Below are 18317 nucleotides of genomic sequence, written 5' to 3' on the forward strand. Positions count from 1 at the left end.
AACAAAAAGAATCACCCAACCCAGGCTAATGGGAAAACCAGAAGGACAACAAATGTTACATACTTCAACTTATATAAAAGCGGGAAAGTAAACATCCCAAATTAGCAAAGTTGGCTCCAAAGCCCATAAAACCAAAAAGAGGTCAGGACAGAACTGGGTAGAGGAAAGGAGGGTGTGATGAGGTTTCAGTAGGAACAGAATACCTAAAATATCAAATGGAATTCACCTCCAAAAGAAAAGGGAAATCCACCCTGGGTGAGGAAATAATGAGGTCACGTCTGCAACCCGGTGGATCAGCACACTGACTAATAGGAAGAACAAAGGAAGAGGTCTGGCAAGTATAGATCGGAGGCCTTGGTAAGATACAGCTTTTAACATAGAAAAGGGAATGGAGAGATATTCCTCGGAGGCTTGTGGTACAGAAGAAAGTGGCTCAAGATAAAGGTCCTACTAAAACAAGAGACTGTCAAAGATTGAGAAGATAGGCTATCCCCAAAACACACTATTTATTTAAAAAATTGCACTTGGTTGTAGCAAATAAAGAAGATACTTGAATGCGGAAAATAGTATGTAATTTTCTCCCACCATCCAACAAGGTCACCTATTACTCCTAGTCCAGAAAAATCCAACATAAAAAAATGACAAGGCTCCCCTGGTGGCACAGTGGTTGAGAGTCCGCTTGCCGATGCAGGGGACACGGGTTCGTGCCCCGGTCCGGGAAGATCCCACATGCCGCGGAGCGGCTAGGCCTGTGAGCCATGGCCCCTGAGCCTGTGCTTCCGGAGCCTGTGCTCCGCAACGGGAGAGGCCACAACAGTAAGAGGCCCGCGTACCGCAAAAGAAAAAAAAAAAAATGACAATAAAAACAGCAAATGAAGGCACTCAATAATAAAACATTTAAAATAAAAACTAGTCACAAGATAGAAGTAAACTATAACAATATCCCAACATATAGGAAATATATTTAAACATACAGTTGCAGATTTGAAAGAACATCACAAACCATAAATTTAAGAATTCATTAAAAAAATGAACAAAGAGCAGGAAGATAGGAAATAGCAGCTAACTGAACTCAGACAAAAACTGAAAAAAAAAAGTCATCTCAGAAATGAAGACAGAATTACAAGCCACCAAAGGGAGAACAGATATGACCAAAAGCACTGTAAAGAGAAATAGAGAATGTGAATGAAAAGAACCAAGAAAATGAAATTAAATAAAGAAGGAAATAAAAGAGAACAAAAAAAGGTGATAAATATAGAAGATAAAGAAGATATACAAATAACTGGAGTTTTTGAAGATGAAATACAAAATAACGAAGCAGAAAAAGTATTTAAATCTACGTTCAAGAAAACTTTCTTTAAATAAAAAGACTCGAATTCACATACTTGAAAAGGCCCACAGTACATATATGGCAAAACTGACCCAAAATAGTCAATTCTGAGTAATATCTTAGAGTTAAAATATTAGTCTTTAAATATAAGGAAAAAAGTATTCTGGTCCTATAGGAAAAAAGATTAAGTCCCTGAGAAAGTTAAGAAAAGTCAGGTTGACATCAGTTTTCCTTATGGCAGTATACAAAAGCAAGGTAAGTGGGAGGCAAGTGTTATTTTACTTTATCAAGAATTTTAAATTGTACAATAGTAGAGAAACATTACATTGAATCCTTATCACTCAGAAAACTACACTGAAAACTATAAAATATTACTGAGAAAAATTAAAGAAAACCTAAATAAATGGAACAGTATACCTTTGCATGGGTCACAAAACTCAGTATTGCTAAGATGTCTATTCTTAAATTGACTAAACATTGAACACAATCCTAATCAAAATCCAGGCAGGCTTTTGTAGAAATTAACAAGATAACTCAAAATTCATATTGAAATGCAAAAAAAAAAACACCCTAAACTACAAAAGACAATGTAATTTTGAAAAAGAACAAGAACATGGAAGAGCTAACATAATGTGATTTTCATACTCATTATAAAGCTACAGTAATCAAGGCAGTGTGGTACTGGCATCAAGACAAACAGACCAGTGGCACAGAATACAGTTTAGAAGCAGACTCACATATACACAGATGATGCATCTTTGACAAAGTACAAAGACAACTCAGTAGAGAAAGGACAGTCTTTTTGTCAAATGGTGCTGTAAGAGTTAGATATCTATACGCAAAAGAAGAAAAAAGAACTTGCAGTTAAACCTTGTACCACACGCAAAAATGTCTTCAAAATGAATCACAGATCTAAATGTAAAACCTAAAACCATAAAACTTCTAACAGAAATACAAGAGAATATATTTGTGACCCTGGGTCACGTGAAGATTTCTTAGATACAGCACCAGAAGCAACATCCATAAAACAAAACTAATAAATTAGACTTGATCAAAATTTAAAACTTCTGCTATTCAGAACACCTTGTTAGGAGAATGAAAAGACAAACTACAGACTGGGAGAAAACATTTGCGAAACTTACATAATCTGATAAAAAAACATATATTAAAAAACTCTCAGAACAAGAAAACAATTTTTAAAAATAGGGGAAAAATTGGCAAAAAAAAATTGATATTTTCAACAAAGAGGATATATGGATGGTAAACATAACTTCTTTCCTAATATATTTTAATGAAAAGATGTTTAATATTATTTGTCAGGAGGGAAATATAAATTAAGACCACAATGAGATACCACTATACACCTATTAGAATGGTCAAATTAAAAAGATCAACCAGGGGCTTCCCTGGTGGCACAGGGGTTAAGAATCTGCCAGCCAATGCAGGGGACACGGGTTCGAGCCCTGGTCCGGGAAGATCCCACATGCCGCACAGCAACTAAGCCTGTGCACCACAACTACTGAGCCTGCATGCCACAACTACTGAAGCCCACACGCCTAGAGCCCATGCTCCGCAACAAGAGAAGCCACCGCAGTGAGAAGCCTGGGCATCACAATGAAGAGTAGCCGCAACTAAAGAAAGCTCACGTGCAGCAACAAAGACCCAACGCAGCCAAAATTAAATAAATAAATTTATTAAAAAAAAAGATCAACCATACCAAGTGTTGGAGAGAAGATGAAGAACTGATACTCTCATACACTACTGGAATGTAAGCTGGTAGAACCACTTTAGAAAAGTCTTGTCAGTTTCTTCTTAAGTAAAATAATACACTTAACAAATGACCCAGCAATTCCATTATTTGGTATTTACTCAAGAGAAATAAAGATATATATCCACACAAAGGCCTTTATGTAAATATTCATAATAGCTTTATTCATAATAACTTAAACTGGAAACAACCCCAAGGACCAACTATTGGTGAATGGATCAAATTATATATCCATAAAATACAAAATTACATAGCCATAAAGAGGAACAACTTATTGGTAAAAGCCACAGCATGGATAAGTCTCAAAAGCATTATTTTAAGTGAAAGAAGCCAGAAAAAACTACAAAGTGTATGATTCTATTTAAATAACATTTTAGAAAGGCGAAACTATACTGTCATAAAGCAGACCAGCAGTTGCAAGGGGCAAGGGACTCAGTACTAAACTGCAAAAGTGACCTTTTGTTCTACATCTAGATTGTGGTAGTGGTTACAAGACTGCATATGTTTGTCAAACTCTTCTCTTGAAATGGATGAATTATATTTTGTATAAACTGTACCTCAAGAAAGCTAAATTTAAAAACCTCATTTGAAAAAAATATTATAAAATTTTTAAAGGTGGGAAAATATGATTTAAAAGTCTGTCATCTAAATTCTTTTGTGCCTCCCTGAAAATGTTTTTATTAAGGTATACTAATTAGGAAGGTCATATGAGTAATCCATTATGGTAGACATAATAGGCAGTGAATCTAGAATTTAGGATCCTACATCTTACCCATTTCTCCAGCTGTAATACTTGGGAATGCAGCCAACCCTTGATGCACACACAGAAGGAAGCTTCCACTTGTCTTTTAGGCATTTCAAATTCATTAAGTCCAAAAGAGAGCTAATTTTCTACCTCTACCACACTTCATCATTACTCTGCACCACCACCACCCCCGCCCCATCCATCTCCCAAGAAACCTGTTTCTCCTCTGATTTCCTGTTGAATCCACAAGTAAACCACTATACATCCAGTTTACCAGGTCAGAAATCTAAGAATCTTTGATGCTTCCCTATTTGTCTTATCTTTCACATCCAACTGTACATTAAGCCCTAAACCTTAGGCTGATTTGCCTCCTAAAATACCTTTCAAATCCTTTCATGTCTTGGTTACCCCCACTGTCACTGCCCTAATCAAGCCACCATTACCTTCTATCTAGATTACCACAAAATTTTGCTAACATCTTCCTGCCTCCAATCTTATCTTATTTCAATCCATTTTCCATTCAACAACCAGAGGGAATTTTTCTAAACTACAAATCGTGATATTTTTCTACCTAAAAGGCTTCAACGGCTACCTGCTGCTCTAGTATAAAGTCCAAACTTCCTACCATGGATAACAAAACTCAGACTCTACCTAACTCTCTAATTTCTCCCTCTGCAGGCTTCCTTACACTTAAAGATGTGGCCATACTGATTTTTTTCAATTACCTGAACACACATTGCTCTGTCTTATTTCCAGGCCTTTTTACATAGTCTGTCCTTCTGCCTAGAATATTTTTCCCTATCCTTAACCTAACTTCTACACATTCTTTGAGACTCACCATGGACATCATTTCATCCAAGACACCTTCCTGAACCCTCCATTAGATTCCCCTTCTAAGTGTTCTTACAGCATCCTGCACTTCTCCAGTGTCACATCTTCACTGTGCTATAATTACTTATCTACAAGTCTGGATTCTCTTCCTCCACAAAGGCAGGGTTTATATACTGTCAGCCCAGGGTACACACCCAGTTAGTATAGTACATGTGATATATTTGACCCTCAAATATTTGTCAAGTAAATGACAGAGATTTTATTGCAGCCTTACAATCAATGCCAGTATCATAATTCAGACATGAGCATAATTCCAATCTTCAGTGCTACCACAGCCCTTTAAAACAGGAAAATTAGGTAAAATTCTTTGTTGCTCTCTATCATGCTTTCTGAACCCCAGCCCCACCACTTCTTGTTTCTTTTATCCTACATGCCAGACACTAAGTACCCTTATATTCTATTCTGGGCGTCTAAGGTCTCCTAAACCAACTAGATTTGACTTCTCTTGTTTAATTTATTAATTTATTAATTAATTTATTTTATTTTTGGCTGCATTGGGTCTTCGTTGCTGCATGTGGGCTTTCTCTAGTCGCGGCGAGCGGGGGCTACTCTTTGTTGCGGTGCGTGTACTCTAAGCGTGCAGGCTTCAGTAGTTGTGGCATGCAGGCTCAGTAGTTGTGGCTCGCGGGCTCTAGAGCGCAGGCTCAGTAGTTGTGGCACACAGGTTTAATTGCTCCACAGCATGTGGGATCTTCCCAGACCAGGGCTTGAACCCGTGTCCCCTGCACTGGGGCAGGCAGATTCTTAACCACTTCACCAGGGAAGGGAAGTCCCTAGATCTGACTTCTAAGTTTCTTTTCCCTTCTTCCTATGCTATTAAAGTTACTACTTCTGAAATCAGATTTTCAAATTAAACTAATGCAAAACATGATATGAGTGGGATCTCAACCTTCTCACAGGCATTTTTAAAAATTGTAACAGTTTATTATTCAACTTACAAAAGTACTATATGCTCATTAAATAAATTTACCCCATCTCACACAGTTAATCTCTATTAATATTTAGATGTACTTCCTTCCTGTTTTTTCTCTCCAAATATTGTACACATACAATATTTGGTTTTTTAATAATTTTTGAGCCTGCTGCTTCACTAAACACTAAAATGTAAGTGCTGTCTATATTATCAAAAGTTTTTTTAAAAACTACAATATGATTTAATTGGGAAAGTATATCATGTGTTATATAATTATTCCCCTGGGGGCATTTTCACAGAGACTCTGGTTCACCCAAATCCATCTTTAATAAAACATGTACAAGGATGTTTTTTCAGCAAGCTTCCATGTTCCACTTCAACTCCAGTTACTTCTACTATCATCATCACCACATGTCATTCAGAGCAATCTTCCATATTTAGTATACAAACTAACAATTTATGAAATCAAGGATGTACCACATCTAATCCTGCTTTAACTTTTTAATAAGGATGTGTCAGAAAGAGACAGAGAACAGAGACAGACAGACAGACATAGAGAAACAGGAAGGGAGAGAAGAAAGAGAGGGGAAGGAAGCAGGAAAGGAAGGGTAGAAGGGAGAAAAAGGATTAGAAAATATGGGTGGCAAAAAAAATTAAATATTTGAAACCCTGCCTTACTGCTAGGGCATAAAAACTGTACTTGCATAAGGACTATTATTTGTCTTTCTTTCTATTAGAAAAAAATTATCACCCTGACTCCTTTTAAAAATACCTTAGAATCGTATTATTTCTTACCAGCGCCAATACATTTAGAAATTCTCTTGTGTCAAAATGTAGCAAAGTCCGTATATAGGGATAGATTTCTTCCTCAGGGGGAGCTTCTGTTGAATGCAGGCGAATTAAAAATTCAAAAACCTGCAAGTTGGAAAAAAAAGGTGATTATTTTCTCACCTTACAAAGTATCTTGCTGAAGCAATGATTCCCATTTGGATAAAATAAAAGCAGGTTGAATTTACTTTAAATTGCCACTTTGTTATAACTTCTCTAACCTCTCTCAGCTATAATTACTGGCTTCAGTGATGGTATGTAGCCTCTCTCCTGTCACAGCTGACAACTCCTGACCCATGTGTAACCCTCTATTACAATTTGTCTTTACCGCATTTTAACAAGAGAGTAAAAACGCTATGAAAATAGCACCAACCTGGTTTTTAACCAAGGGAACAAGATCTTCAGGGATGTCACCAAGGGGATAGGCACGACCTGCTAGACAACAGCTAGAAGAGAAGAGAAGAAAGAGAACAGATTTGGTGACTTACAGTGGGCTAAATAACTTCCCGGGAACACATTGTTTCTCAAACCCAAGATAACAGTTTGAAGTTTAAGCAGGCTCAGCTTTTGTCAGTTAGGTCAGGTCCAAGCCCAGATCAAGATGATAGCCAGTTCAGAAAATGTGGGCAACAGAGATGGTGGTGAAATAATACACCCTATAACTGAGTAACAGCTTTCCTTTTTTCTTATTTTTCCTAAGAAAAACTCAAGCTGCACTAAATGGGCAAGAAGGAATAAGGACAGATTACCTAAAAGTCTCATATCCGGCATCTGGAAAGAGACTAACAGCATCATTATACTTTTTTTTTTTTTTTTTTTTTTTGCAGTACGCGGGCCTCTCACCGCTGTGGCCCCTCCCGCCGCGGAGCACAGGCTCCGGACGCGCAGGCTCAGCGGCCACGGCTCACGGTCCCAGCCGCTCCACAGCACATGGGATCCTCCCGGACTGGGGCACGAACCCGTGTTCCCTGCATCGGCACGCGGACCCTCAACCACTGCGCCACCAAGGAAGCCCCTCAGAGACTTTTAAATCCAGTGGTTCTAAGAATGGTGAATAAAGATGGGGAATGAGCTAGGCTAAAAAATATCTGTAGTCAGACAAGCCTTCAGGGAGAATTAGAATCTCATGAGAAATTAACTGTACAGTTTCACCTCCAAATCAGACCTTCCTAATGGCCAACGACTTGCTTTGTGGGCTGGATTATAAAAATGTCTCCTGAATATGCCCTCATTTGGGCAGCTGGGGGTAGGGGGAAGTGAATTTTAAGTGAATTTGAAGCAGTCATCAATTTTGAATGTTAGAGACAGCTAGATACCTGCATATTCTTAAAAGTTTAAAGTACAGAAGATAAAGTACTAGGTAAATGCTATACATGTTCTTCTACACTAAAAAAACAATGTAACAGATATGAAATAGGTCTCGAAGTTAACTCTGATGCATATAGAAGCTAAAATGATGTGCCAGCAAGTTCTGCCACCTTCCTGCCTGTCTGCCAGCCAGTTATCTATGTAAAACTCTATCGGGACACGGTTCTGAGCCTGCATAGTCTATTGGAAGAACTCTGTTCCAGGAGTAAGGACATACACATTTCAGCTCACTTCTGTCACTAACTTCTTCGTGATGCAAACTAATCTCTTGCCCTTATATATAAAATATGGATAAATACATATCCCACAGACTTGTTGGTAGTAAAAGTAAAATACTCTGTATCAGGGTTTCTCAACCTCTGCCCTATTGATACTTTGGGAGAGAGAATTCTTTGTTGTGGGGACTACCCTGTACATTACAGGATGCTCAGCAGCATCTCTGGCCTCTATCCACCAGGTACCAGTAGCATCTCTACTCCACCCCAGCTGTGACAAAGCAAAAAGGTCTTTAGGCATTGCAGATGTCTGGCAGAGGGGAGAGGGGATGGGGGACAGAATCACCCACCGTTCAGAAGCACTGCTATACAGGAAAGAACACTGAAAAACGAAAAGCACTGTACAGATAATAGATGACAGTACCTCTAAGAATATAGGAGAAATTCTGTAAAAGAAGCATACACAGATAAATTAAAAATCTCTTACCTAATATATACAAGAAGCTTGTTGCCCATAACAACTTGCTCATCTAAAATAGAGAAGTATCTTTAGCAATTCTCTCTCAAAATCTTTTCAGAAATATCATCTTTATGTGGAAACAAAAAATAAAACTTGGCATTTGAGGTGAGGCAGGTATATTCCCAAACAATAGAAAAGTGAGATAAGACCACTTTAATTATTATTATTTTTAGAATTTCCTTTAGAGTCTCTTCACAGACACAAAATCAATGAGTCATTCAAGGGTACATGTAGAAGGTATAAATCTTAGTGTAGAAGTCTATGTATTGTTGGCTTAACGAATAGCTTGGACGCAGGGAAGGTATTGAGCAGGCAATGAGTTGCTGAATTCACTAATTAATATTAAGGCATAACTATAATGTCTTCTTATTTGTAACATGGACTCTTGTTCACAAACGTTTAAGAAACTTAAGATTAAACACTCTTTCGGACCCTTTGTATCCTAAGTTACATCTAAAATGTAAGGTTCTGTCATCTGGTAGTATAAACCTATTTCTTGGTTAAAAGAAACTGGAAACATAACTAGACTAAGTTTTAGACTAAAAGATCAAAGTTAACAAAGAATAGTGTAAGAGCATCAGGAGTGGGTGAAATGATCAGTAAGCCTTACAGTGTGCAGATTACAGGAATCTGTAGTTGGTAATACTGATGAACTGAAATTTCTACTTTTGACATGAATACTGGAATAATGCAAGCAAGTGTGTATCTCTTAATCAATAATCCTTTATAAATACTCCAAATCTGTGTTGTTGTAAGTGCAAATAAACTTGAATTGCTCAAAACTGTATGAATAATTACATTCTGCTTCAATTCTATTTTTCGAATCAATAAACGTTGTTTTTTAGAGAAGTTTTAATTATGTTCACAGCAAAACCCAGAGGAAGGTATAGAGATTTCCCATCTACCCCTTGATCCCCACACCACACGACCCCCCAACTGACAACACCCTGCACCAGTGGGACATTTCTTATAATCCATGAATGTACACTGGCACATCATTACCACCTAAAGCCCACAGTTCATATTAAGGTTCACTTTTGGTGTTGTACATTCTATGCGCTTTGACAAATGTATAATGACATATATCCACCATTATAGTATCATAGAGAATAGTTTCAATGCCCTAAAAATCCTGTGTTCTACCTATTCATCCCTCCATCGCCCCCAACCCCTAACAAACGCTGATCCTTTTACTGTCTCCATGGTTTTGCCTTTTCCACAATGTCATATAATCGGAATCATACATGATGTAACCTTTTCAGACTGGCTTCTTTCACTTAGCAATGCATTTAAGTTTCCTCCAAGTCTTTTCATGGCTTGATAGTTCATTTACCTTTAGTGCTGAATAAGATTCCATTGTATGGATGTACCACACTTTATTCACCCATTCACCTTCTTAAGAGTATCTTGGTTGCTTCCAAGTCTGGGCAATTATGAAGAGAGCTACTATCAACATCTGTGCGGAGGTCTTTGTGTGGATAAATATTCAACACCTTTGGGTAAAAGAGTGTAACTGCTGGATCGTACAGTAAGAGTATGTTTAGTTTTATAAGCAATTGCCAAACTGTCTTCCACAGTGGCTGTACCATTTTGCATTCCCACCAGCAATACATGAGAGTTCCTATTGCTCCACATCCTAGCCAGCATTTGGTGTTGTTGATGTTCCAGATTTCAGCCATTCTAATAGGTATGTTGTACTGGTATCCCACTGTTGTTTTAATTTGTAATTCCCTGATGATGTTGAACATCCTTCAATATGCTTACCTGCCATCTGTATATCTTCTTTGGTGAGATGTGTGTTCAGGTCTTTGCTCATTTTTTAATCACATTATTCATTTTCTTTTTTAAAATAAATTTATTCATTTATTTATTTTATTTTTGGATGTGTTGGGTCTTCGTTGCTGTGTGCGGGCTTTCTCTAGTTGTGGCGAGCGGGGGCTATTCTTTGTTGCAGTGCACGGGCTTCTCATTGTGGTGGCTTCTCTGTTGCAGAGCACAGACTCTAGGTGCACGGGCTTCAGTAGTTGTGGTATGCAGGCTCAACAGTGTGGCTCGCAGGCTCTAGAGCACAGGCTCAATAGTTGTGGCACACGGGCTTAGTTGCTCCGCGGCATGTGGGATCTTCCTGGACCAGGGCTCGAACCCATGTCCCCTGCATTGGCAGGCAGATTCCTAACCACTGTGCCACCAGGGAAGTCCACGTTATTCATTTTCTTATTGTCAAGTTTTAAGAGTTATTTGTATACTCTGGTTAATAGTCTCTTGCAAATATTTTCTCCCAATCTGTGGATTATCTTCTCATTCTCTTGACATTGTGTTTTGCAGAGCAAAAGCTTTAATTTTAATGAAGCCCAGATTATCAATACTTCTTTCATGGATAATAATCTTTCTTTCATGGATGGTGTTGTATCTAAAAATTCATCACCGTAACTACAGTCAATTAGGTTACTGCCTGTGTTACCGTCTAGATATTTTATAGTTTTGCATTTTCCAATTAGGTCTATGATGTGCTTTGAGTTAATTTTTGTGAAGAGTGTAAGGTCTGTGTCTAGAGTCAACTTCTTTGCGTGTGGATGTCCGGATGTTCCAGCACCATTTGTTGAAAAGACTATCTTTACACAAATGTATTGCCTTTGCTTCTTCAAAGATCAGTTGTCTATGTTTATGAGAGTCTATTTCAGAGCTATTTTGTTCTACCGATCTTTTTTTTTATTCTTTTGCCAATACCACACTGTCTTGATTATAGTAGCTTTATATTAAGTCTTGAAGTCAAGTAGTGTTAGTCCTCCAACTTTGTTCTTCTGTCTAAATACTGCCTTAGCTATTCTGGGTCTTTCGCTTCTCCATATAAATTTCAGAATCAGTTTGTTAATATACAAAAAAAAAAAATAACTTGCTGGGATTTTGACTGGGATTGCACTGAATCTGTAGATCAACTTGGGACAAAATGACATCTTGACAGTATTGAGTCCTCCTATCCATAAACACAGAACATCTCTCCATTTACTTAGTTCTTTGATATCTTTCATCAGAGTTTTGTAGTTTTCCTCATACAGATCTTGTACAAACTTTGTCAGATTTATACATAAGTATCTCATTTTTTAGGGTGCTAATATAAATGGTAATGTGTTTTTAATTTCAAATTCCACTTGTTCACTGCAGGTATACAGTAAAGTGACTGCCCTTCTGTATATTAACTTTGTATGTGCAAACTTGCAACAACTGTTTATTAGTTCCAGGAGTTTTGGGGTCAGTTCTTTCAGACTTTCTACATAAATGATCATGTCACCTGTAAACAGTTTTATTTCTCCTTCCAAATCGTTATAACTTTTATTTGCTTTTCTTGTCTTTTTGCATTAGCTAGGACATTCAGTATGATGTTGAAAAGCAGTGGTAAGAAGAGGACATCCTTGCCCTGTTTCCCACCATTGTTTCTCATCAATAAGTATGACATTAGCTGTAGGGTTTCTGTACATTTTCTTTATCGAGTTGAGGAAGTTTTCCTCTATTCCCAATTTGCTGAGAGTTTTTATCATGAATGGGAGTTGGACTTTGTTCAGTGCTTTTTCGACATCTACTGATATATGATCATGTGATTTTTTTTCTCTAGCCTACTGATGTGATGGAATGCATTAATTTTCAAATGTTGAAGCAGCCTTGCATACCTGGTATAAAATCTCAGTTGTGGTGTATAATTCTTTTTATAGCTTGTTGGATTCAATTTGCTAATATTTTGTTGAGAATTTTTGCATCTATGTTCATGAGAGATACTGGTCTATAAGTTTTCTTTCCTTGTAATGTCTTTGATTTTGGTATTAGGGTAATGCAGGCCTCATAGAAAACGTTAGAAAGTATTCCCTGAGCTCTGTCTTCTGAAGAGATTGTAGAAAACTGGCATAATTTCTCCCTTAAATGGTTGGTAAAGTTCACCAGTGAAACACATCTGGGCCTGGTGCTTTCTGTTTTAGAAGGTTATTAATTACTAGTTCAATTTCTTTAATAGATACAGGCTTATTCAGATTGTCTGTTTCTTCTTGTGTGAGTTTTGGCAAATTTTATATCTCAAAAAACTGGCCTGGGGGGCTTCCCTCGTGGCGCAGTGGTTGAGAGTCCGCCTGCCGATGCAGGGGACACGGGTTTGTGCCCCGGTCCGGGAAGATCCCACATGATGCGGAGTGGCTGGGCCCGTGAGCCATGGCCGCTGAGCCTGTGCGTCTGAGCCTGTGCTCCGCAACGGGAGAAGCCACAGCAGTGAGAGGCCCGTGTACCGCAAAAAAAAAAAAAAAAAAAAAAAAAAATGGCCTGTTGCATCCAGGTTATCAAATTTATGAGCACAGAATTGTTCATAATATTCTTTTATTATCCTTTTAATGCCCATGGGATCTGTACAGTTGTCCCCTCTTTCATTTTTGATATTAGTAATTTGTGTCTTCTCTCCTTTTTATCTAAGTTAGCCTGACTGGAGGCTTATAGATTTTATTGATCTTTTCAAAGAAACAGCTTTTGGTTTTAACCAAATCCCCCCAAATCAACAATTTTCTCAACTGACTTCCTGTTTTCAATTTTATTAATTTCTGCTCTAATTTTTCTTTTCTTTTCTTCTGCTCACTTTGGATTTAATTTGTTCTTCTTTTTCCAAATTCCTAAGGTAGAAGCTTAGAGTATTGATTTTAGATCTTTTTCTTTTCTGCTATATGAATTCAATGTTATAAATTTCCCTCCAAGCACTGCTTTTGCTGCATCTCACAAATTTTTGTAAGCATTTTCATTTAGTTCAAATTACTCTTAAATTTCTCTTGAGATTTCTCCTTTGTCCATTATTACTTAGAAATATGTTGTTTAATTTCCAAGTATTTGGGAACTTTCCAGCTTTCTTTCTCCTAGTATTTTCTAGTTTAATTCCACTGTGGTCTGAGAGCAAGCATTATATGATTTCTATTCTCTTAAGTTTGTTGAGGTGTGTTTTATGACCCAGAACATGGTCTATCTTGGTGAATGATTCATGTGAGCTTGAGAAGAATGTGTAATGTGTTACTGTTGGATAAAGGAGCCTATAGATACCAGCAGTATCCAGCTGAATGATGGTGCTTAGTTCATAACTTCAGCTCAACTATGTCCTTACTGATTTTCTGCCTGCAGGATCTGTCCATTTCTGATAGAGGGGTGTTAAAAGTCTCCAACTATAACAGTGGATTTACCTATTTCTCCTTGCTATTCTATCAGTTTTTGCCTCGTGTATTTTGACACTGTTGTTAGGTGCACACAGATTAAGGATCATTACGTCTTCTTGGAGTATTGTGTAATGCCTCTCTTTATCCTTGATAATTTTCTTTGCTCTGAAGTTGGCTGTGTCTGAAATTAATACAGCTACTCCAGCTTTCTTTTGAGTAGTATTATTATAGTACACCTTTCTCCATTTCTTTACTTAATGTGTCTTCATATTTAAAATGGGTTTCTTATACCCAACACTTAGTTGGTTCTTGTTTTTTGATCCATTTTAACTATCTCTTTTAATTGGTATAGACTACTGATATTTAAAATGATTATTAACATAGTTGGATTAATATCTACCATATTGTTACTGTTTTCTGTTTCTTGTTCTTTATTCCAAATTTTGTTCTTTATTCCAACTTTTTCTGCCTTTTGTAGTCTTAACTGAGTATTTTATATGACTCCATTTTCTCCCCTTTCATATTACATCTATTATGTGTCTATTTTTAGTTGTTGCCCTCAAGTTTGCAGCATACATTTACAACTAATCCAAACCTACTTCCAAATAGCACTATACTGCTTCATGGGTAGTACAAGGACCTTATAATAACAAAATAGTCCTAATTCCTCCCTCCTATAACTGTATCCTTGCTGTCATTCATTTCATTTATACATAAGCATACACACACACGCATATAATATCAAATACACTATTGCTATTATTATTTTGAATAAAGTGTTATCTGATGGCTCAATTAAGAGTAAGAAAAATGTAAGTTTTTATTCTACCTTTACTAATCATTCTCTGATGCTCCTCCCTTCTTGGATCCAGATTTCTTATCTATATTATTTTCTTTCTCTCTAAAGAACTTCTTTTAACATTTCTTACAAGACATTTCTATTGGTAACAAATTCCCTCAATTTTTGTTTGTCTGAGAAAGTCTTTATTTCTCTTCTGCTTTTGAAGAATTCCTCAGGGTACAAAATTCTATGTTGGTGGGTTTTTCTCTCAAAACCTTAAATATTTTATTCTCTCTTTACCTTTTATTTTCTGCTGTTTGAATACATGCCTACTTGTAGGGTTTCTTGTTTTGTTTTCTCTCTCTTTTTTTTTTTTTTTCCTATTTATCCTGCTTGGTGTACTCTAAGCTTCCTGGATCTATGGTTTGGTGTCTGACATTAATCTGGGGAAATCCTCAGTCATTATTGTTTCAAATATTGCTTCTGTTCCTTTCTCCCTTTCTTCTCCTTCTGATATTCCCATTACGTGTATGTTACACATTTTGTAATTGTCCTATAGTTCTTGGATATTCTGTTCTACTTTTTTTTCAGTATTCTTCTCTTTGCTTTTCAGTTCTAGAACTTTCTAATGCTATATCCCCAAGCTCAGAGATTCTTTCCCCAGATGTGTGTCTAGTCTACTAATGAGACCATCAAAGGCATTCTTCACTTCTGCTACATTGTTTTTGATGTTTAACTTATTTTTGATTCTTTCTTAGAATTTCCATCTCTCTGCTTATATTATCCACCTGTTCTTGCATGTTGTCTACTTTTTCCATTAAATCCCTTAATATATTAATCATAGTACTTTTTTTTAATTCCTGGTCTAATAATTCCAATACTCCTGCCACATCTAAGTCTAGTTTTGATGTTTGTTCTGTCTCTGCAAACTTCAAACTCTTCAACTTTTTTGCCTTTTAATTTGCCTTGTAATTTTTGAAAGGCACACATGATGCACTGGGTAAAAGGCACTACAGTAAATATATCTTTAGTAATGTGGTAGTAAGGTGTGAAGAGAGGGAAGTGTTCTATAGTCTTGATTAGGTCTCAGTCTTTTGGTAAACCTGTGACCCTGGAATGTGAACTTCACCAGTGCTTCTCAGTTTTTTCCCCCTTAGGTGGACAGAATGGGTTGAAGGTGCTGGAGTTGGGTATTTTCCTTCTCCCAGGTAAGTTCAGCTCTGATAAACCCACAGCAGGTCAAGCTTCAGCAAAATAGTGTTTCCTGAAAGCCGGCTTTAGTTAAGAAACACAGAATACTCTGACATATTTCAAAATGGTTCCTTTCCCCCATTCCCCTGCAGAAGCATAAGGGATTTTTCTCTGATGATCACTGTGAGAACCCAGTAGCAGTCCTGGAGGTAAATTTCACAAAAGTGTGGAGGCTTCCCTATGACTGGGTCCTCCTGGAGTTTTTAAATTTCAGACTTGTTCACATTGAGCCTGCAACAAACCATCAATTGCAGTTCAGATTTTCCTACCCTAGCACTGGTTCCTGCAGAGATGTCTGATCCTGTCAGTTGTGATTCTCTGCATCTGCCTGTCTCTCTAGTTTCTGGTGCAATGGTTTGGCCTGTGACCTTACTTCTCTGGCAGATCTAAGAAGAATTGTTGATTTTTCAGTTTGTTGAGCTTTTTACTTGTTGGTAGGACAGACTGGTGACTTCTAAATTCTTTCTCTGCCAGACCAAAAACCAGAAGTCCCAAATGTTACTTGATCCAACTCAATTAGCATGGTACATGGTAGCAGTCACTTTACAGATATAACACGTTCATGTTTATTGGCTAACTAGATAAACCTTTATTGCTAGAAATCTCAGATAGGATGCATCTAGCTCACGATATTCCTAGAGAGAGTTAAATTTACTTGTTTAACATATCCATCTCCATTATTCCATTACTATGAGTTCAAGGGCATGGAGTCTGTCTATCTCTGTGTTCCTAGCATCCAGCACAGCATCTGGAACATGGAAATGCTTGGTAAATATATACTGAATTGACACAGTATTTAATTTTCCTGACCCCCTTTCTACTTTTCTCTCCCCAAAATCTTTTTTTAGACAATTTTCTGTTGCAAAAGCTCATCCACTCCGTTTGGAATTCTTAATAGTCTTTTTTTTTTTTTAAAGTAGGTCCTTGTTGGTTGGAGTTCTTAATAGTCTACTTTAACTTCTGCTACATATATTATGTGGAAGACAATTTTCAAGTTTGTTTCAAAAGGATTAGTTTCAGGGCAACTGAAAACGGACTAAGACTAAAGAGGGACTAAGACTCTACCAAATTATACTCCGTGCTCCTGTCCTTACAGAAAAGAACCCTACAAAACCTGGACATAATACGAAACGCTACCTGAAGCTACTGAAGAGGGAATAGAAGTAGACAAGTCTGGCAGGGAGTTCACACTCACTGGGAAGAGGACAGACTGGCAGCCACACAAGTAACTTCACACAGAGGCGGTGGGGGATGGAGAACTCCTAATCTTTCTGGCACAGGGGACCAGAAAAGTGAAGCCAGGAAACCATGAATGTGGAAGAGACTAGGGGAAGCCCAAAAGGGAAAGAGTCAAAGAGGGGATCTCCAAACTATCTACCCACATCCATGACGGATCCCTAAACCACCATGTACAAACAATAGTCAAAGCAGCTCAGCCATACAGAAAAAGTCAGAACCACGACTGGAGTTCCCTCCCTGAAGGTCCTCAAGTGTGAAGAGAAGCAGACAGGCTCTGCTGTGGAGTTCATGTGCTCAGAGGAGAGGAGACAGGGAGGTATACAAGTAAATTACCATCACAGGCTTTCAGCCTCTGACTAAGTGCAGTCTGTGTGGCAAGCACAGCAGCAGCTGGGGGCTCACATGGGAAAACCAGCAGTTTTTCTGCTTGGGGAAATAGAGAAGGTAGGACATGTGAACAGGAAACAGACTGGCAGAATCTTGCAAAAAGAAAGCCAGAAAGAGGATCCTCAAACTTGACTACCTTCATCACTGACTGATCCCTAAGCCACACACGTGGGACAGAATCAAAGCAGACCAGCTAAAGACAAAGGACCTTTTGAGAAGAGACTGGAGACACAGTAGAAAGCCACAATAGAAAGAGTCTGCAATTCAAGCCCAGCAAGAAAATTACCTGACAAAATAAAGAGAAAAAATTCTCAATGAAGAAAAATAACAGAACCCAGAATCTCCATAATGTAACATTCAAATATCCAGGATACAATCTAAAATTATCCAACATGTGAAGGAACAAGAAAATAAAACATATTTTTCTTAAAAGAAAAGCAAATCAAGTCCAATCCTGAAATGAACAAAATGTTAGAACTGATAAGAATTTTAAATCAACTCTTATATTTATCCTCAATGAAACAAAACATGTTTCAATGCATGAAAATTTGAACAGATAAATGAAGAGATGCGGGAAAGAAACAGAAACAATAAAAAAAAGAACCAAATAAAAATTACAGAACTGAAGAATACGATTGTGGAAGATAAAAATGCACTGAGTGTATTTAACAGCAGAGTTTACATCAAAGCGTGAACCTGAAAGTAGAGCAATAGAAATCATCCAAGGAGAAGAACAGAGAGGAAAAAAGAGCAAACCAAACAAAACCAAAACCCAGAGGGACTGACCTATGAGATGGTGGAGGAAGAACCTTCAATAATCTGCTCCTCCATGAAAGCAAAGAGAATACTGGCAGAAACAGTCAAAATCAACTTTTCCAGAACTCTTGAAATTAACTGAAGGCTTGCAATA

General features: G+C 37.5%; 1 protein-coding gene across 2 annotated transcripts in view; it reads right to left on the reverse strand.

The window, feature by feature from the left end:
- The window catches only part of VPS8 (VPS8 subunit of CORVET complex), a 305525-nt gene that overhangs the window by 157651 nt on the left and 129557 nt on the right, over nucleotides 1-18317 (reverse strand). For both annotated transcript variants that reach the window (XM_082840463.1, XM_082840464.1), the window contains 3 exons: nucleotides 8546-8588; nucleotides 6849-6921; nucleotides 6443-6562 (listed from right to left, as the gene is read on the reverse strand). In XM_082840463.1, coding sequence (XP_082696589.1) covers nucleotides 6443-6562; nucleotides 6849-6921; nucleotides 8546-8588 — 236 coding nt within the window. The remainder of the gene's footprint in view (nucleotides 1-6442; nucleotides 6563-6848; nucleotides 6922-8545; nucleotides 8589-18317) is intronic.

Source organism: Leucopleurus acutus, assembly GCF_964270905.1.
Source record: "Leucopleurus acutus genome assembly, chromosome: 5".
Classification (NCBI taxonomy): domain Eukaryota; kingdom Metazoa; phylum Chordata; class Mammalia; order Artiodactyla; family Delphinidae; genus Leucopleurus; species Leucopleurus acutus.